The sequence below is a fragment of the Ursus maritimus genome, unplaced genomic scaffold (genome assembly GCF_017311325.1).
Source record: "Ursus maritimus isolate PB19 unplaced genomic scaffold, ASM1731132v1 scaffold_19, whole genome shotgun sequence".
In the NCBI taxonomy this organism is placed as follows: Eukaryota; Metazoa; Chordata; class Mammalia; order Carnivora; family Ursidae; genus Ursus; species Ursus maritimus.
Window position 1 is genome coordinate 15106026 of NW_024424341.1, and position 21810 is coordinate 15127835.

At 41.7% G+C, this 21810-nt stretch overlaps 1 protein-coding gene across 1 annotated transcript; it reads right to left on the reverse strand.

The window, feature by feature from the left end:
* Window positions 1-25: 25 nt before the first annotated feature.
* On the reverse strand, window positions 26-11070 carry PRSS54 (serine protease 54). Its single transcript, XM_008702578.2, is given in 6 exon segments — window positions 26-834; window positions 4221-4352; window positions 4936-5194; window positions 8445-8616; window positions 10982-11030; window positions 11032-11070. Coding segments are annotated over 6 exon segments (1185 nt in total). The 5' UTR covers window positions 11068-11070; the 3' UTR covers window positions 26-297.
* Window positions 11071-21810: the final 10740 nt, after the last annotated feature.

Consider the following 21810-nt stretch of genomic DNA (forward strand, 5'->3'; position numbering starts at 1 on the left):
GCGGGGAGTGTTGCACAGCCTGGCCCCTGGGACCATTAACACTGAAAGAATCACAGGGCACTCTAATGGTTTGACACTTGTTAGCCCACATTTAGTTCACAAGCACAAAGGAAAGTGACCTTCCCGCATGTGGGAGTGGGACGGACGAGGGAGAGCCAGCCCAGTATGCACCGTGGGCCTGTCCGTGGCAGCCCAGGTGTGCCAACTATCAAAAAAGCAGACACCAGAACAGCGTGGTGACTGCCTGGCACTCAGCATTCTGAGCTTACTCTTCAGTTGGGAGGGTTAGCTCCTAGACTAGATATCATTGCAAAAGAAAAGAAGCATAAAGAAAAACAAGGTAATTTCTTGGGGCTGATGTAACCTGTTCTGACCTGAAATAGGCCCACCACCATCCCCAGCCTCCCCACCGTAATAGTCATAGTACATGGGTTGTGCGGCCACAACAGAAGACTTGCGTAATTCCGTTAACCCTTTCTCCCCAAGGTCTGGACTCTCTCTAGAGCTGTATGGCCATGTATGTAAGGTGATCTTTTTTTGTTCTTGCACGTATGCTTGGGACCATTCACCCTGGCCCAGCCCGGAATGTTTTCTTGGTGTCATGATGATATGTGATGAGTAGCTGGAGAAAGGAAACGATTCCTCCCAGTGGTGGAAGGAAGATAGAGGACGGCTGGTTTTCTTAGTCTTGGACATAATCCAGTCGCTATAGTCTTCCACCTTGATGTACAGAAATAGGCCAGGGCATTTCTCACCACCATGGGACAAGATTCCTCTCAGCACCCACATATTCACTTGCTGTAGCTGGCACATCATTGGGTTTCCTGGGTCCCCCTGTGACAAAAGACAGAAGGCTTCAGGTCTTAGAAAAAATTGTTTTTTAAAATATATCCTTGTACAATTTACTATTTGTTCTAGAAATGTTTTACACTAGTTCTCACTGGAGATGGGGTAAATTATAGGATACTAATTCCAAACTAGGCGGCCACTACCACAAATTCCAACAAGATGACTTTTTCTTTTATTATGCAAATTAATTTTAGGCTTCTGCAGTTTGGCTCTAGCTTCCTGGTTCCCATTTCGTTTTCATGCCCCTCTGACTAAATCCTCACTCTCTCTTGGTTTCTCATTTTTCAAATGTTGACTCCCCCCCCCCCTTCCAGCCTGGAAGGTTCACATTTTTCCTTCTCCTCTCTGCTGTGGTTCCATCCTTCATTTAAGCTGCTCCCTCCATCCTACCCTTCTGCTTAGGTCAGAGTCACTTCCCCAGGAGCACTGGCCAGGCAGGTTCACAGCCTGTCCACCCTGGCAGCTGCCTGTCCGGGCCCCTGCTCATCAGCCCTGCCTGTGCTCCCACAGGAAGTCCTCTGCCACTGGGAGATTCTGCCACACAGCCCTTATCTCCCTTCGGCGGAGTGTGTGGAAGCTTGGCACACTTAATTCGTGACCCCGGTGAGTCACCTACTGGTCTCTGAGTTAAAGTGCCTGTACCACATGCAGAGCTCCTAACACAGTGCCTGGCATGTAGTCTGCACTCAGTAAAGAATTAGCTACCATGATCCTGGTGTCTAGAAAAGGCCATCATTTTTTATGTGAAAAGCTAAGAAATATGGGAATAGCAACAAGACACCTGCTAGGTATAATTTACCTTAGCTGCCCCACCCTAGCCCTCCCCTTAAGGGAAGACCTGACTCCCACTCCAGCCCCGTGGTCCATCTTGCCCCAAGAGGGGTTGTCATTCAAAGGCTAGCCAGCCCCTTTGATCTGCGTGGCCTGCCTCCGTAGAAGGACAGGGCAAGCACACATTGCTCCTGCTGCCCCGTGCTGCCGTGGAGCGGCGGGTAGAGATTTCATCCCAAGTTCTGGCTTGTGGTGGTAGGACTGTTGGACCGGCTCCCATCTGCACCTCATCATGTCTACCTGGGGCAGAGAGGCTCTCGGTGGTCTCCCCTCCTGTCACCAGTCCCACCCCCAGTTTACTTTAACTGTGGTTTCATAGCTTAAAGAAGAAAAACAAGGCAATTTAGGACAAATGGTTTGATGAATGATGGTGTAGTAGACCTTCCCAGCTGTGGCATGGTTTTGCAAGTTGCCATTCTACCCAGGGGTCGAATACACTGGTTTTTCTCTTCCTCGTAACCCGAGGGACCAGACTCCTGAAGCCCAAGCAGCAGAGAGTTGTAGTACCAGGGGCTCCTCTGGAGCATACCCACCTCATCTCCCAGGGGAGCAGCCCCAGCTTAGAGGGGCTTTTTCATTGTGTGATCCTTAACCTTGACATGGAACAAAAGCCCTACCAGTTGTGGGGAAAAGGGGAGAGGTGACTTCAGAGTGATTCTGCTTTGGGTTGGGTTTCTGGGGACCCGTTAGGCAGATACTATGCTTGCGTGGTTTATTCTACCACCATCTACATATTTGAATGACCTTGAGGATCTCTGGACACCAGAACACATTTCTGAGAGAGGAAAGGATCCTAGGTAGACAAGTCACTGTTTGTCTGAGCCAGTTTGCAAGCACAGTTCAAAAACAAAGGACTGACTGCAGGTGTGCTCCAGTTAAAAACCCATAGGTAAAAACAAATCTGAACTTTGTGGATAGATTTAAAGAAGTACTCATTTAGGGGGCGCCTGGGTGGCACAGTGGTTAAGCGTCTGCCTTCGGCTCAGGGCGTGATCCCGGCGATCTGGGATCGAGCCCCACATCAGGCTCTTCCGCTATGAGCCTGCTTCTTCCTCTCCCACTCCCCCTGCTTGTGTTCCCTCTCTCACTGGCTGTCTCTATCTCTGTCGAATAAATAAATAAAATCTTTAAAAAAAAAAAGTACTCATTTAGAATACGAGCAGCTTACCATATTCCATTGAATCTAAGATGCTCTTGGAAAATTAACATCTTTGGAATGAGATGTGTCTTGTTAGTTGATGTCAGAGTTCAACTGGCAGCATTTTCTCTCTCTTGATATTCCGTAAAATAATGGTGCATTCTACAACTGACATTATCTTAGATTTGATGGAATAAGGTGCTGGATCAATGGAATGGCTGATAGCAGGATTTTGATAAATAGCTATATTTTCTACTGTATTTTAACACATTGTCTACTTTAAAAAGTTGTTAGTCTTCCACCTGGTAGAGTCCAGTACAAAGTAGGCATTCAGGGCCTCCTCCTGGGTGGCTCAGTTGGTTAAGTGTTTCTTAACACTTGACACTTAACCCAGGGTCTTGGGATCGAGCCCCGAGTCAGGCTCCCTGCTTAGCGGGGAGTCTGCTTCTCCCTTTCCCTCTGCCTCTCCATCTGGCTTGTGCTCTCTCTCGCTCTCTCTCAAATTAAATAAATAAATAAATAAATAAATAAATAAATAAAATCTTTAAAAAACACAAAGTAGGCACTCAATAAATGTTGAGCCAACTTTGGAAGGGCATATTTACTGCCTAATGAAAGGAAGTCCTTCACACATTTGTAATAAAATTACTTTTAGAAAGAATTGTCTGCATATATGTATTTTTCCCCCTTTCTCTAAAATACTTTCCCTAGATCATCTGAGAAAAAAAATTTCCCCACCAGAGAACCCTGCAAGTTACCCGAAGGAGAGTGGATGATCAGTACCTTCAAAATTTTGGCGTAGAGAGAAGCTGCCTGGAAATCTGGGGGCCTCTGTTCTCATCCTTACTGCCGCAATTATTAACTGTGGGACCTCTGTAAACCACAGCTTCTCTGGGTGTGGGTGTGAGGGAGCCGGGGCCAGGGGTTTGTGAGTTTCCCCCCGGCTTGCTAAGGCAGTAGAACAACCATATCTCTACAGCCCTCATGCAGACGGAGGGCAGGGCTTCATATAGAAAAAAACCAATAACTGATGAGCAATAGCATCAGAGTCTAGGTTCCAGAGAAGCTGAATACAATGGCCCCACCCTGTGGACATGCTCCAAGTATATCTGCATGCACGGTTTGGACTCATACTTTCTAACTTTTAGCCAGTGAGAAAACGTCTATGACTTAGACATGCCTAATCACGTCACATTGAAAATGGTGACTGTTTAGTCCATTCAGTAGATTTTTATTGAGCATTTGCTATCTGCCAAGTGCTGGAGACAGCCATGAATGCCAGGTGCCAGTCCCTGCCAGTCCCTCATGGGGTTCACCATGCAATGAAGGAGAGTCCCAAGGCTCCCTGGAAGTGACCACTGCTTTCTCTCAGCCTTTAGCTTTTACTCCATCATGTTCTTACCAAGCAGACAGCATCAGTTTCCTGCTCTATGTGATTGCCACATCCTGTTTTCTTGATTTTGTGTAAGGGACACATGTCGATGTCTTTCACGGAGATTTTCCTCAGGATACTCATCGTCATGTGATTTCCTGTCTGGACCATGCAACAGAGAGCCAAGAATTATTAACAAGAAGACATTGCCTATGTCAACTCAACTACAATTCATATATCCAGATGGGAATGAGTAGAAAATGTTCTGATAAACCCCCTTTCCTTATAGAGATCATAACCTGTGTGTGAGTTTTTCTGAAAACCTTTGCTTTGTACTTGAATGTGAAAATCAAGAACATATTCCACCCTTCTTCCACATCTACAGAGGATACATTTCCTTGTTCATTTCCCAAGAATAAAAGAAAAGGATGGCTTAGTCAAGAGGATAATAAGCTCCAGTTCAGGGAATAATATCCCCTGGCCTCTCCATAACTTTGCACTCCAGGCTGTTCACTGCCTACATACTTCTAATTTTGGTGTAGGACTAGAAGAAAAAGGACCAAATGTAAGAATGGCCACAGAAAAGGCAAGCATTGTAAATCCTGACTGATTACATGAGGGTTCCAGCCCAACTCCAGAATCTTGAACAACCTGGATTATTAAAATCAGCCCTAAAATGGTTCATCCAAGTCACCCCCACTGCTAGCACACACACAGCCTCCTCTAGGAGAAGGAAGGCATTAACTGCAGATGTGGGATTCCATCCTGCCACCCAGCAATTCCGCAAGGCTGGGGGCATATTCAGCTTTCTGCCAAGGAAGCAGATGGGCCGGATCAGGTTGTTGAACTCTATCGCCGTGTCTGTCTTCAGGAGGGCTATGTTATTGGTCATGGTTTCATTATCAAAATCCTCATGGATGATGATGGTATTGACTGGATACTCTTCATGAGCAATCACTTTGGCATCCATCTTAGCTATACCAACTATAACGATGACGTCCTTCCTAGAGAGAGAGCAGGGGAATCTTGAGAAGTCAAGGCACAATGGAAGAGTCACATTTCCCTGTTTTCGTATTTACTTTTTTTTTTTCTTGGAATACTCATCCAACTCATTTTTCCTGGGCTAATTTTTACTGACCCCTTTGGACCCAGTCCCTAGGAAATCTTTTCTGAACCGCTAGGCTTGTGTTCTCCTTTGTGAGCCCATAGCATCTTGGGAATCCTCTATCTGGGCATCATTTGTCCCTCCATCCAAAGATAATCTGTTAGGTTACGGCTGATTATCTTTTTTTCATGCTTTTTCCATGGTTTTATTTTTTTGGTTTTTTTACATAGTCATTGTTAATGCCCAAGATGTAATCTTGGCTCCTGATTTTAGCACTTAACATTTTAACATAAACATCTTTTCATATTATATACTCTGTACATACTCTTCAGAGAAATTCCGATTTTAATGATGGAGTTCATTTTGGGTGTTTTCCCTTTCTCCTCTTGGGACTCATTCAAGGAACAACAGCAGAGTCTAAGAGGACAGTCCAGAAAGAAACTGAGTAATCATCTTCCATGAAATTGTGACTCTAAGGTGAACACTAGAACAAAAACTCAAACTCCCCAAATTTGTCAGAAGAGACATACAAAACAAAACAAAGGCGATAGAGTGAGAAGAAAAACAACAAAAGCAGAAAACATAACCTAAAATAAAAACAAGAAGCAGGAGTTTCACTCTGACCATCAATTCAGAGCAGAAGAGCACGAAGTAAGACAGAGAGGCTCTTAATGATGAGAAAGAACTCAGTCTACGGTGAAGACGTCATAGTAATAAACACCTGCAGCACACGACGTAACGTTCACAAAGGGAACACTCCAGGAAATAGAAAAAGCCAGAAGCTTGCTCATGATAGATTTTCACTTACCTTTGGCAGCCTAGGACAGATCAAAGAGATTACCTCCCCCAATTTTATATATTAAATTGTACACCAAAGACAGAGAATGAAATGTGAATTTTAACTGTAGAAAATATTCACATGGGTCACGTATAGTAGACCACAGAGGACAACCCCAACAAATTCCTAAATAGATCAGATCACCATGTAGTATAACTCAAAATTCAATAATGCCAGAAAACAAAACAGACAAAACACCCCACTACCTGGGTATTTAAAAGCTCTGTCTTTAATAAAACCCTGAGGCAAAGGGAAAATCAAAACCAAAACAGACCAGATAGAAAATAGCAATAATGGGAACACTCCATGGAAAGCAGAACATTTCGGGAAGGCTAGTTGGCAACAGCTACCACTACTTGGCCCATTCTTTCCACTCCTGGGTTATTCATGCTACAGTATATTGCACGTGTGTGAAATAACATATACACAAGTGTATCTACTGCAGCATTTTTTGGTACTAATAAAAGATCGGAAGCAACCCAAATTTCCATTAATAGAGGACTGTGCAATTATAGTAGATTCATCTTGGGATACTGCACAGCTGATAAATGTGGGAGCTCTCTATGTAGCGGGAAGAAAAGATGGCTCCACGTTCCTGCTAGAGTGAAAAAGCCTATGAGTGTACACTGTTGCTGTGCTACCAGCTGTACTGGGCTTGCTATAGACTCAACTGTGTCCTGCCCAATTTGTAGGTGAAGTCCTAGCCCCAAATGTGGCTGTATTGGGACAGAGGGTCTTTAAAGAGGTAATTAATATTAAATGAGCTCCTAAATGTGGGGCCCTAATCCAATAGGACTGGTGTCCTTATGAGAGGGAGCAGAGGCACCAGGAGTACTCACACTGAGGAAGGGCCATGTGAGGACACAGCGAGAAGGCAGTGGTCTGCAAGTCAAAGAGAGAGTCCTTCAGGAGAAACCAGACCTGATGATCTTGGACTTGATCTTGGACTTCCAGCCTCCAAAATGGTGAGAAATAAATTTCTCTTGTCTAAGCCACCCTGTCTGGGGCATTTTGTTATGGCAGTTCTAGCAGATTAATACAGGGGTAAGGGAAATTCTTTCTCTGTCAATAGATGTAAGAATCAATATAGATAGACCTATAGGTATATGGATATCCATAAATGCAGTAACTAAGGAAAAATATTCAAGAAACTGATGACAGACTATGGCTTAAGGGAGGGAGTTAGTCTCTGAAGGCCAGGGGAAAGAAGGACCTGCTTCTCCTTGTATACCCTTTGGTTCCTCCTGAACATTATACTATGTGTATGTATTTTTATTTACATGGATTTATTTTTTTTAATATTTTCATTTAAATACATGTATTTTCAAATAATATAAATCATAGGTGTGAAAAATTCAGCAGCTGTACAATATTCCATCAAGGGTTTATACTATTACCTATTTAGCCAATTATAGTAATTATAATCTCTCTCCCCATACTTTGTATGTGTATATACATTTATGTGTATATAAATACACATGGGCATGTAAATAGTATATATATAGATATATATATAATCATACAAATTATTTAAATACTATGTATTATAAGAGTAATTATAATTTATCTATGATAATTGGATATTACATTTCAAGTGTTTTGTGTGTAACAAACCATCCTATGAACTTTGTGCGTAAAACTTTTCCAGTGGTTGAAGTTATTTCCTTAATGTTGATTCTCAAAAGTGAAATCATTGGGTCAAAAAGTAAGATGTTTTACAAAAGAATTATTTCCTTAATAATATTTGAGGGTTTTTTTCCTGGTTTACAAGAATGCACATTTACTGTATAGAATTTGAGGAATAGAGAAGTTCAAAGATGAAATTAGAAATCATGTGCCTTCTGAGCATCCAGAGATAAGTGCTCTTAAAGTGTTTGCGTGTTTCCTTCAAGTCTTTTCTCTGTGTACATATATTTGTGGCAGACGTGTTGTTAAGGCTTGAGGTTAAGTGTTTTAAGGTACAGGCTCCTATCAATTCACTTAACGAGACTAAAGTAAGGACCTGTAGTATCAGGAGTCAGTGCCTGGGATTGCAGTAAAATGGGAATGGATAGCCTTCCTGCGGAGGATGGAGGAACAATCATTTCACCTTGCAGTCCCCACGGCAGAGAACACACTGGACAGGATGACTTTGGCAACTGGTGATTTTAGGACCCCAAGAGTCCCAGCAGAGCAAGCGCCAAGCCAGTAAAAAGCCCTGGTGCCGTTACCAGGAATCCATTTTCCAGGCCTCCCCAAGCTGAGCAGGAAAAGGTCCCTCCCCCCCCCACCCCCAGGGGGCTGGGTAAGTCCCAGAGGTGGGGGTACTGGCCTGTTCTGAAAGACGGATGCGATGCTGATGATCCAGAACTCACTAAGGATGCTGCCAAAAGCCAGGTGGGTGTACTGGGAATCCTGCAGTGACACCACCCACGGGAATTCCTTGTCGTTGACCAAACCCTCCTCGGAAGTTTCCATAACGTTGCTTTTCTGGATGCCACAACCTGCAGGAAAGGTGTGTGGGGCCCTCACCATTGGGGCAAGGAGTTGGTGGCCTATGGCCACCACCACTGTATCAGATCTCAGGACCCCCTCTCCTGCTGGTTCCCTACTCCTTCTGGCTCTCCATCTTGGTCGCCACTAACTCTGCCACCACCCCCTCATTTCTTTTCCTAGTGGGTCTTCTTCTCCATGAAAGACGCTTGATGGCATCCTTGAGTCTAAAAATAACCTCAGGCTACCGATCATCTCTCTCATCTGTTGGGCACTTAGCAGCACACTTGAGGCAGTATCTGAAAACTTTTACGTACATCAGTGGTTCTCAACATGGTCTGGGACCTCTGGGAGTCAAGACCCTTTCCAGGGTCTGCAAGATTTAAACTGTTTTCCTAAGAACACTAAGACAGTATTTGTTTTGCTCACCCTTATTCTCTCACTAGTGTGCAGTAGAATTTTCCAGAGCCTACATGATGTCATCACTCTGATGGCTAATAGCACGTGTGAACCTGTGTATTCTTGTGTTTTACAATTTCCCCAGTTTTTAATTTCTAATATGATAAAGATAGGAAGATATAGCCTCATACAAAAATTCTTTGTGGGGTGTCCTCAATAATTTTTAAGAGTACAAAGGGGTCCTGAGACCAAAAAGTTTGAACACTGCTGACATATACCACTTCATATCATTTCTCCAACAGAACCGAAGGTGGACACTGTCATTCTCCACTTGTGGATGAGAAAATCTTGTTCTAGAGCTGGTAAGCACTGTCCACGTTACATAGCTGGTAGGATACAGGGCCAGGATTCCAACTCCATACACCTTCAACCCCTCACAGTCTCTGTTCCAGCCACATTTCACATCCTCAGATTTGCCCTTGCCGTTCCCTGCCTGAGCAGTTGGCATGCGTGGCTCCCCCATGTCTGTTTTGCTTGCCAGTGTATCCCTAGAGGCTAGTACAGTGCCTGGCCCTCAGTAAGCACTCAATAAATCATCTGATGAATGAACAAAAGCATTTTGCCATATCAAGCACTTCCTGAAGTCTTGTCATCAAGGGACTAAAAGGTCCCGCCAGATGGAGGCTGTATCTCGTCCATTCAGGCCTGCTTGGCCTTTGCCTTCCCAAGCCCTCAAGTGAGTTGCCTCCAAGGGGGGCCTTTTTTTCTTTTTAAAGTAAAGCACTACTCTGGTTGCTGTTTATAAATCCCAAACCACAAGTACTCAGTACTTGTTTCTAAATCGGTGGCCCTGGGTGATGGGTGTGACATGGTGGGCACCACCAGCCAGCTATGGGTCAGATCATTGGTGCCTATGTTTTTCAGCCATTTATTCAATTCATGGGACATTGGCAATCTCTAGTGAACAAGGTATGAATCTTACCCAACCCGACAAGAGCCTACAGGTGGGTGATGACTTTTGCTTTCTCAAAGCAAACTCTAGTGGGCTAGTTTATTTGGCATTATAAAACCCTGGGCTATAATGAGGAAATCTGACCCAGAGATGAAATGTTTGCCCTGGGTCACTTGCCTGAGGCTTTTTAAGAGGGAGGAGAGGCTCTTTCTGTTTTGTGCACTTCCTGTGGTCTCTTTGGGGCTGCAAGGAGATGGAGTAGGCTTGGAAGGTAGGGGGTTCTCCCCTTGATGTGTGTGGGGGTGGGGTGGGGGGGAGGGGAGTGGATGCTCTGTGATGTCTCCCATCTAACTCCGGGAAGATAGGACAGAGCCAGCTGGGGCGGCAGCCAGATGCGACAGAGCTTGCTTGAGTCAGGTGCCCCCTCTCCGCCTGCCCCTTTCTAGGCCGGAATCTTAGTCCTGGACAACCTGGAGGTCAGGGAAGGACTGAGGCCCCAGCAGGCTCCAAGGTACCTCCTTGCTCCTGGGTCCAGCCCTGCAACTGAGGGTCAGTTTGGCAGTACACTCTTTTGGTTTCAAGAGAAAAGGTTTCATTGGAACAGCAATGCTGAAGTAGAAACACGGGGAGGGCATGGCTCCCAAGCGTACCAGGTACACCAAAGGCCCCCAGCCAGGCATGGGGAGGACATCCCCCACCTGATGGCGCCTGGGGGATGAGCCCCAGGAAGAGCAGGGTGGGCTTTTAAACGGGACTTTCCATAGCCTAAAGCGTACTTTCCTAAAGATACTCTCGCGGAGGATCAGCTCTGACATCAGACTGTTGAAGCCAGTTGCCTACATCCACGCCCCTTTTTCCCTTCTTTGCCTGACTCCCACCACCCACGCCTGCTGTCCATGCAGAGCACTGTGAGTCATCTTCCCCCTGGGTCCCTCTCTGGACATCAAGGGCCTTTTCCTGGACAATTGCCCCCGCCATGTGACACAAGCAGCTGAAGTGCTTATGGAAGAAAGCAGCACACTCACTGGCAGAAGCGTGAGAGACACAGAGCAGTACTAAGAGCAGCCCTCGCATCTCTGCCATCCCCAAAGCGAACTGCAGCGGACACCATGGGCAGCTGTGAAGACACAACATCCGAAGGCACAGGCTTTTCCTCTCCCCCCCGAAGTGGCGATTTCCCCTCCACACCCCACCCCCGCCCCGGCGTCGGATGCCCTCTCTCTTTCCTTTCCACTGACAAAGCTTCCAAGACATGGGAAACAGACCTGTCACGTCCCAATTGCTTGGTTCCGTGCAGTGAAGAGCTCTGGGACAAGCTGCCCAGCGCTGATATTCTTAGGATTGGTAAGGTGGCCCACGGAGAGGAGGCAGCCCGTGCTTGTCAGTTTTCTCGATCCAGCCAGGGTCCCCGGGCTTCTCAGACAGTTGGGGCTCAGAAAAGGGTTGTTTTTTGACTCATGGAATTTGACCCTTTTCTTAACTCTGTAGCCATAAAATGCTGCTGAAAGAAAAGGCAGGGTTTAGTGCAAGCCCACCCCCAGTTTTGCCCATCCTACTACAGATGGAGGGCTTAAATCATGCTGGGATTTCTTTTAACTACTGACAGCTTGTACTTTTACATAGTAACCGCCCAACATTTAGCTCAGTTAATTTGCACAATAACCCTGTGAGGTCTCCATTTTACAGATCCAGAAACTGACATTTAGACACTGAGAAGCCTGCCCAAGGTCACACAACTGCCATGTGGTGGAGCTGGAATTTCAGCTGGGGTCTGAGTTCAAAGCCCACGCGTGTCTCCTCACCCACCATACCACCAGGCCCACCCTTGCCTCAAACAATGCACAATAGCCGTTCTCAGTCACCATGTTCCACTCATGACACTGATGTTTCTTGTTGTCTGGATGGCTCTCAGAGTCTTCTGTGAACTGCTACTGCCAAAGGAGAAATGAACTCACTCTGACCTTACACAGCAGAGCTCAACAGAGGGATTCCTTCTACCACCTTGGGAAGAATGTTCCATTGTGGCATCATAGTTACCATGGTGTCACCAAGCAAACGTCTAGACATGGAGACCTAGGAGGAGCCAGGATGAAAAGCCTGCCTGTTTCCTAAACTTGGCAGGGCTCTTCTGGAAGGCTGGCTTTTCCCAGTCCTGGCCGAGAAGACATCCCTTTTGCTAGATCCCAAAGCCCTGTGCATGTGGCCGTGGTATGTCTAGCTCCTCAGCACCCGCCCTGTGTCTACATGATTTTGTCAGACTGGATGGAGGAAGCCCACGACTAAGCTGGGTTTGGTTTTTCCGATCCCCGTGAGCATTCTGACACTCCCAGTGTGGTTTTGTGGGGCTCAGTTTCCCTTAGCCTTTCAGCTTGCTGGTCCAAGCTAAGCCACCAGACTGGCTCTGCCAAACCACGGGGCCAGATGGGGCCTGCACTCCGGCCACCATTAGCAGCTTTGGTTTCAGCACAAATGCCAGGATTCAAGAGAAGTATTGACAACATTGTGGTAAGATGTGACTCCGTGGAATCACAGGGCTCACAGGCTGCTGGCTCAGTTGCGTCAATGATATTTTTTGGACGGGTAGGTGAATGACTGATGAAGGAAAGATGACTGGACAGAAGTGAAGTCTGAGTCAGAAAGGAGTCGCTATCTCCTTCCCCTCAAGATTCCCCTGACGTTCTTCGTGCCTCACAATAATCTGTCACCTTTAATACTGAGCAATGGTTGTCTTCTGCTGGAGAACAGAATGGGAAAGATTTGGGCCAGGGGGAGTTGACCCTTCAGTCTGTTCCACATCTCGGGTGTCAAAATACTCTCACATGTATTTTCTGATTCACGGTGCACAATCACCTCGCCAGGATGAAGGAATTATGTGAGCTTTCCCCATGGGAACATGGTGGCTCAGAGTGGGAAAGTCTTCCTTACAGCCACACATCTGGAAAGTGGCCGGGGCAGGACTCCAACCCAGATCCCTCTGACTCCAGGATGGTGAGCTATGTCCACGTCTGCATTTCTCAGCTGGACCTCGTGCTGCCTGATAGGGGACTGAAGCAGGAGGAGTGATGAGGGCAAAGCCAGGGACTGCTCTTTGAGAGTGGGGATGCTGAGGGTAGTGTACAAGACCCCAGCTCTCTCCAATTCCTCTCTAATTCCTGCCTGAAAAGAAGCCACGTGAGGCCACCAGCAACACTCACTCTTAACAGGCATTATCTAGCATAACTTGATAATGATAAAGGCTCAGAATCCTGCAGGGGCCCAGCAGACTGGATGAACGGAGGGCCTCGAATCTTCAGCCTCTTCGGGTCACTTAATGCAGACGCATCACCTTTAAGTAAACTTTTAAAGGATCCATCACCATTTTGTAAATAACTATTTAATTCTTTAAGGTTAATAATAATGATGGTAATAACAGTTTTTTAATCTTTTTTATCATTTGCCATCTTACACCACGGGCTGCATATCCAGGATCATGACAGCATGAAACATATGGAGTTTCTCAACGGGTCACTTTATATTTTTACTCTTCATTTTTATGAGGTTAGAAAATCCTACGTCTCAATTAAAGGACATCTGAAGTTGCAGCAAGTTCTGGAATCTCTGGCAGATAGTTCTGGATATTCGGATTGACTGTGGACTCCAAAATTGTGGAAAGATTTTTTTCACTCTCTGATGATTGCCCTCAATTATTCACGGGCCTGTCCGTCGTGCTCAAAAACTGGGGTGTTGAAAATTTCTTCTGAGTAGTTGGAAGTTTCATCCTAGGGGATAGTGATGGCTGGATTTCTAAATCACTCGGTTACTTTTCCCTCTGGAAAATACGTCTTGATGTTCTGGTGCAGTTTTGGAAAAGGATGTTTAAAACATGCCACTAAGCTTTACTATATTTCAAAACCTCTTCTCTTGTGAAATGAACAGAACAATAACAAAAAAAAAAAATCAAGTACTATTTCATTTACATATCACACAGTTTCCAAGTGTGGCCTGCTACTGACCCCTGGTTTGTTGAACTGTTAAACAGGATGTCTGCCAGCCCAAACATATCAAGTTACTGGGCACTGCATAGTATGACTTGATAAGGATGCAACACCTGACAAAGTCTTTTGAACAGGAATTTTGTCAATAGTTCGTGCTACGTTCTCTTTGAATTATTTTTCATTACTATGGACGTCACTGAAAGCTGCTCAGCAGCGGTATGACATCTGCGCTGAAGAGTATAAGTTTGAATTAGGTTTTTGCCACTTAAATATCTTCTCCACTGAGCAAAAAAGTTCAAGAATTTCTTGAAAAGCATTATAATGCTCTCATTCTGGAAAAAATGTACCTATAATTTATTTACCAAAGAGGTCATTGTGCTTGATTGAAAATGACAAAAAAGTTTTAATAATTTCATGCCATTATTTGGCAGTTTTATTTTCAGGTATTTGTGTTGGATTTGCAGGTTTTCATTAAATAGATCATCCATAGCATGTTTTTATTTTCCTAAAAGTTTTTAAAATGGAATGTCATGCTTATCATATTCTTAACCCCTAAGGAAAGAGCGTGTGTGCAAGAGTTTTTCCATTTTTATCTAAACGAAATGCATTTCATTAACCACTGCCCTGCCCGGCAAGTCAGATTACCCAATCTATAAGCTTTGAGATTGGCTGACAGCATTTCTACCACAGGTAGCTAATATATCTGTTAATATAAATTTTCCCAATGAAAAATTTCCCTTTTAAGTTATTCAGTTTAAAAGAAACATTTAGGAAATTTATTTCGTGATGTCATCTAACTTACAGCACTAGAGCTAAAACGTTACCATTATCTTGTACCAAACTACATGTTCCACCCTCTCTCTCATTCTCTTGCTCTTTAACAAGTTTATCCATAGGTATGTATGCCTAAGCTATCTGCTAGAGGCTCTCTAGAGTGTATATACTTAGGAATAGGATTGCTATGTCAGAGAATGTGTTAGGATATGCCTCGCTCTAGAAGATAATGCTAAATTGTTTTCCAAGATGGTTGAACCAATTTACACTCACACCAGCAATGTAAGGTGACCCTGCTGACTCATGTATGTCCTCTCCCACACTTAACACTATCCATTGGCCAATCCAATGGATATAAAGTGATATCTCATTGCTAAGTTGAATTTCCCTAATTACTAGTAAGGTTGAGGATATCTTCCCCTGTGTTTATTGCCTGTACGAGTTAATGCTTATGCCTTTTGTCCTTTTTTCCTGTTGGGTTGCTTCCCTTTTTTTTTTTTTAATTGAGATGTAGGAATTCTTTTTTTTTTTTTTTTAAGATTTTATTCATTTATTTGACAGAGACAGCAAGAGAGGGAACACAAGCAAGGGGAGTGTGAGAGGGAGAAGAAGGCTTCCCACCGAACAGTGAGCCCAATGCGGGGCTTGATCTCAGGGCCCTGGGATCATGACCCAAGCCGAAGGCAGATGCTTAACAGCTTAGCCACCCAGGCGACCCAAGATGTAGGAATTCTTAATACATTCTGAATATTGTTCACTATATGTATTGTGAATATCTTCTACCAATTTCTGGACTGTGTTTTCTATTTTAATTTCTTTATGATGTTTTCAAATAAGCAGAAGTCTTAATTTTAGTTTTAATGAAGTGAAAAGTATCAATATTATAAGTTAGGGTTCTTTGTGTCTTGTTTAAGAAACCTGTCCCTAGATCCACATCAGCAATCTATTCTACTGTATCATCTTCTCAAATATTTAAAGTTTTGCTCTTCACATATGAGTCCTCAATCTGTCTGGGATTTTTTTGTGTGTGCATAGTATGGACCCACTTTTTCCCACATGGTTACCAAGTGATCACGATTCATTTCTCCACAGGTCTCCAGTGTGACCTCAGATGTTCATGTTGGGACTGTTTCTGAGATCTCTGTCCTGCTACACTGGTCATTTTATCTATAGCCCTGCGCCAAGTCCACGCAATCTTAAGTACCGCTTTGCAACGTTTTACTATTTAGTAAGGCAAGTGCTACCACGTAATTCTTTTTCTTTAGGAATGTCTTAACTTTTTTTGATTTGTACTTTCATGTATTTTATTTTATTTTTTTTAAAGATTTTATTTTTTTATTTGACAGAGAGAGAATGACAGCCAGCGAGAGAGGGAACACAGGCAGGGGAAGTGGGAGAGGAAGAAGCAGGCTCCCAGAGGAGCAGGGAGCCTGATGCTGGGCTCGATCCCAGGGTCCTGGGATCACTCCTTGAGCTGAAGGCAGACGCTTAACAACTGAGCCACCCACGCGCCTTGTACTTTCATGTATTTTAGAATCAACTAGGCAACTGCCACCAACCAACGAACCAACCAACCAACCAACCAACCAACCAACAAAACCTCCTAAGATTTGGATTAGAATTGCATTGCATCAACAATTCAATTTGTGTCTACATTAACATTTTACAATATTGAATCTTCTTATCCATAAGCACAATGTATCTCTCAATTTAATTAGGTGACTAATTAACTCAATTTAGGTTACTAATTAGCTCAATTTAAGATTTTTTAGTAAAATTTTATGATTTGCCCCATAAAGGTCTTGTACATCTTTTGAAAGGATTTATTCCTACATATCTTATACTTTTTGGTTGCAATTAAGCTTTTATTATGCTTTTTAACCATTTCTTACTAAACTATTATTATTTGTAATAATTTATCATTAGATTCTTTTGGGTTTTCCATGTAAAGAATCATATTACCTGCCAGTAATGACAGTTTTGTTTCTTCCTTTACACATTGTTATGCCTTTCGTTTCTTTTCTTGTCTTACAGCCCTGGCTAAGACCTCCACTATAAGATTGGATAGGATCAGTAAAAATGGGCATCCTTGTCTTGGTCAAGGGAAGACTTCCAACACTTCCTCATTTAGAATAATATATGGTATAGATTGCTAAACAGATTTCCTTAATTAGGTTAAGGAACTCCCCTTTTATTTCTAGGGTTTTTTTTAATCAAAATCTGGGGTTGAATTTTGTCAAATAATTTTTTTGGCATTAATTAAGATAATCATATGGTTTTTCTTCTTTACTTTGTTAACATGATTGGTGAAACTTAAAGATTTTCTCAAATTAAGCTACTCTTGAATTTCAGGGATTAATGTTTTATCATCTTATATACTACTATTCACCAATGTTTTGTATAGAGTTTTCGGCGTCAGTGTTTGTGAATTAGATTGGCTTGCTAATTTCCTTTCTTATATGTTCCTTATCAGTTTTACTGGCCTTGTGGAATTAGTTGGGGAGATAGAAATTGTCTGTTATCTGAATGTTTGCAGAATTCATCTGAAAACTCTCTGGGCCTGGTGTTTACTTTGTGAAGTAATTTCTAACAGCTGCTTAATTGATTTTTATTTTTAGCTAAGTCTTTAAGACTATCCACTGTTTATCTTGAGGCAGATTTGGTAAGTTGTTTTTCTAGGAACTTTTCCATTTTGTTTTCAGATGTATTGGCACAAGGATTATAGTATTATCTTTGAAAATCTCCATTTTTAAATTTAACATTCTTTTTTTCATTCCTAATATTGTTCACTCATGCCTCTATTCCTTATCAGTTTCTCCAGAGTTCCAATTTGCATTTTCAGGAAAACTTTTGTCTTTGTTGGTCATCTCTTTGTTTTGTTTTTTTGTTTGTTTGTTTGGTTGGTTTTTATATCCTGTAACTTTATCTTGTAGCTTATTACTAATATCTCTTTTATTGCCAGTACCAGTACTGCTTTATTACTTCATGTCATTGTTTTCTAGTTTGTTATTCTCTGCCTATTTATTTAATTATAAAGAGTTTTTATTTATTTGACAGAGATAGAGACAGCCAGCGAGAGAGGGAATACAAGCAGGGGGAGTGGGAGAGGAAGAAGCAGGCTTCCAGCAGAGGAGCCTGATGTGGGGCTCGATCCCAGAACATTGGGATCACGCCCTGAGCTGAAGGCAGACGCTTAATAACTGAGCCACTCAGGTACCCCTCTGCCTTTATATTTATTATCTGTTCCTTCTAGCTTCCTTTGAGTTTATCTTGTGTTCTTTTTCTAAAATTTAAGCTGGACATTTAGCTCATTAATTTTTTTCCCTTTTCTAAAATAAACCTTTAAAGCTATCTAATTCCTACTAAGTCACACTTTCTTGGCATCTTTTAAGTTTTGATGCATTGCTCCTTCCTTATCATTCGGTTCTAAGTACTTTTACATTTACATTATGATGTGTTTTACTCTTGAACTATTTAGAAGTATGTTTTTAAGTTTCTAAATATATGACTAGCTTTATTTAACTTTTACTATCCACTTCTAGCGCAATTGGTTGGAGAATATCTGTGTAATACTGATTCTTCAGACTCTTTGAGAATTGATCTGTGGCCTAGGATGTGATAAGAAATTTTCTAGCTGTTCCATGTTTGCTTCTGGAAAATGTATAGTGTCCATACCCATCAATTAGCCTTAAGTTTGTTAATTGTTCTTTTCCAATCTTCTGTATCTTTCTTGATTTTTTGGTCTTCTTTAGCTATCAATAATTAAGAAAGGTGCCTCCTGTTATGATGGTGAATTTAACAATGTCTTTCTATAGTTCTAGCAATTTTTGCTTTATGTGTTTTGAGGCCATTTTATTAGATATCCAAATTTAGAATTGCCGTACCTTTGTGAGTTGAACTACAGTTGATTCTCAGTTTCTCTGTAACTATGTTCTGTAGAGTGTGAGTGTGGCAAACACCAAATTAACAAATTGTTAATTGTTCCTAGAGAAAATGTGGAGTTAGGTTCCCATGAGTCTCTGGTTATAACATTTTCATTAGTCAATCAATACATAATCTTGTTTTATGTGTGCTTCTGTCTCAAGGCATCCCATTTAATATGTGTTGTTGATTCGTGAACATTGAACCCATGGCCAACAGCACTGTAACTCATGCGTGAATGAAGCTTATATAACACATGTGTTTTCTCCATAAAGCACATCATAGCCTTCTTGTGCAGACGGTCACTAGATGGCACTTCAACGGTATGCTTGGGGGGCATTTTAAACTGCAAAATCACCCAAAAATCCACAAAAATGCCAAAAATGTGGCACTATATAGATGCAAAAAGGACACTTGTTTGCAGGATGTGCTGCCACAAGAACTCAGAGTGTCACCTTGTTCAGCCTCAGCTGGGAATGTGTGCATTGAGTGACTCAAATTTTTTTGCCACTCTGTGCCTGTCTACAGATGACTGCAAAGCTCTACAAGTATTGATTTTTGGAGTTAAAATAAATTTTAATGAGTGGCAAATTTGCAATATGGAATCCATGAATAATATGGATCAACTATATTTATGATTTCTATCCTTTTTTAAAGATTTATTTATTTTTAAAGATTTTATTTATTCATTTGTCAGAGAGAGAGAACAAGCACAAGCAGGGGGAGCAGCAGGCAGAGGGAGAAGCAGGCTCCCCGCTGAGCAGGGAGCCCCATATGGGGCTTGATCCTAGAACGCTGGGATCATGGCCTGAGCCAAAGGCAGATGCTTAACTGACTGAGCCACCCAAGGTGTCCCTGATTTCTATCCTTAATAATATCTTTTGGCTTAAAGTTAATCTGATATGAAAATAACTATGCCTGCTTTTTATTTGTTGATATTTCTTTTACCATGCTTTTACTTTTTTACTTTCAAACTTTCTGTATCCTTATACTTCAGATATATCTCTTGTAAACAATATACAGCTGGATTTTTAAAGAGGAAGCTAACTTGACAATCTTTTTAATTGACAAATATACTATTTTAGGGATTATTGATATATTTGGAATTGTTTTATCATCTTCCTTTAAAAAATGATTGTTCTGCTTTTTCTGTACCCCTCTTCCATTGTTTCTTGCCTTTTTTGTTTTTGTTTTGTTTTGCTTATTCCAAATTTTCTTGCTACAGGTTTGGAATTTGTACACTCTCTGCTTATTCTTGTAGAGGGGACCATTGACATTTCACCATGTGCACGTAACTTAATCACCCCTAACATCGATTACTGTCTTAACTCCCCCATGATAATACTACAACTTTGGAATGCTTTAGCTCCAATCTCCCTGTCATGCTATTACATGCAATTCTCTTTCTGTATTTTCACTCTTTTTTTAACCCCATACATTATACTATTGTTATTATTTTATTCAAAGTTTTGTTTTAAATAGTATTTACTCTGCTGTTTGCTCTCTGTTCCTTCTTGTATCTTAAAACGTATATCTATGGTTTATATCTCTTCCCTAAAGAACACCCTTTAGAAGTGTCTTTAGTACAGATTTCTTGACGGCAAATGTCCTCAATTTTTGCTAACCTGTAAACATCTTCTTTTTTGCACCATTTTTCTTGAAAAATTGTTTTGATGGTACACAAAAGTTCTAGGTTGAGAGTTATTTCCTCTCAGTTCTCTGAAGGTGTTCTATCCCTGTGTCCTGGATTCCATTGTTTTGAAAAACTCTACCCTCAATCTAACTGAGTTTCTTTGTAAAAGAGATTCTTTTTCTCTGGCCCTTAAGATCATCTTGTTTCTGGTGCACTATGGTTTCATTAAAGTGAATTGAAGTATATGAATTTATTTTTATTTATTCTGTTTAGGATAGGTTATGCTCCGGTTTTGTATATTTTTATTTTCTTATAGTTTCTGGAACTATCTCAGACATTATCTTCTCAAGTATTGCTGCTTCTTCAGGCTCTCTATTCTTTATTTTTGGGATTCCAAATAGACATGTTAGACTTTCTCATTCTGTCCTTCATATCTTTTATTATCACTTTCATTTTTTTCTTCAACTGAACATAGACTTTAAGTAAGTTAAATCACAGTTGGCATACAATATTATATTAGTTTCAGTGTACAACATAGTGATTCAACAATTCTATGCATTACCTAGAGCTCATCACTCTAAATGTACTCTTAATCCCCTTCACATATTTCATCTGAGTCTGTTTCTAGTTTTTTATTTGTTCATGTGTTTTGTTTTTTAGATTCTACATATAAGTGAAATCATATGGTATTTGTCTTGTCTGACTTATTTCCCTTAGCATAATACCCTTTAAGTCCATTCATGTTGTCACAAATGGCAAGATTTCATTCTTTTTTATGGCTGAGTAATATTCCATAATAAATAAATAAATAAATTAATTAATTAATTAATTAATTCCAATATATATACCATATCTTCTTTATTCACTCATCTACCAGTGGATACTTGGGTTGCTTCCATATTTTGGCTATTGTAAATGATGCTACAGTGAACATACGGGTGCATATATCTTTAAATTAGTGTTTTCAGTTTCTTCAGGTAAACAGCAAAATGAAAAGGCAAATGAATAGGAGATGTTTGCAAATTATATATCCAATAATTATATATCCGATAATATCCAAAATACATTAGTTGAGCATGTTTTCATGTGTCTTTTGACCATTTGTATGTTTTCTTTTGAAAAATGCCCATCAGGTCCATTGCCCATTTTTAAATTGGATTGTTTGGGGTTTTTTGGTATTGAGTTGTATCAGTTCTTCATGTGTTTTGGATATTAACCCTTTTCAGATACATAATTTGCAAACATCTCCTGTTCATTTACCTTTTCATTTTGTTGATGATCTCCTTTGCTGTGCAAAAGCTTTTTAGTTTGATGTAGTCCCAGTTGTTCATTTTTGCTTCTGTTGCACTTGTTAGATGAGATGGAGCCAAAAAAGATATTGCTAAGACCAATGCCCAAGAGTTTGCTGCCTATCTTTTCTTCTAGGAGTTTTATGATTTCAGATCTTACATTTAGGTCTTTAACCCATTTTGAGTTTATTCCTGTATATGGTGTAAGAATGTAGCTTTTGCATGTAGCTTTCCAGTTTTCCCAACACCATATATTAAAGAGA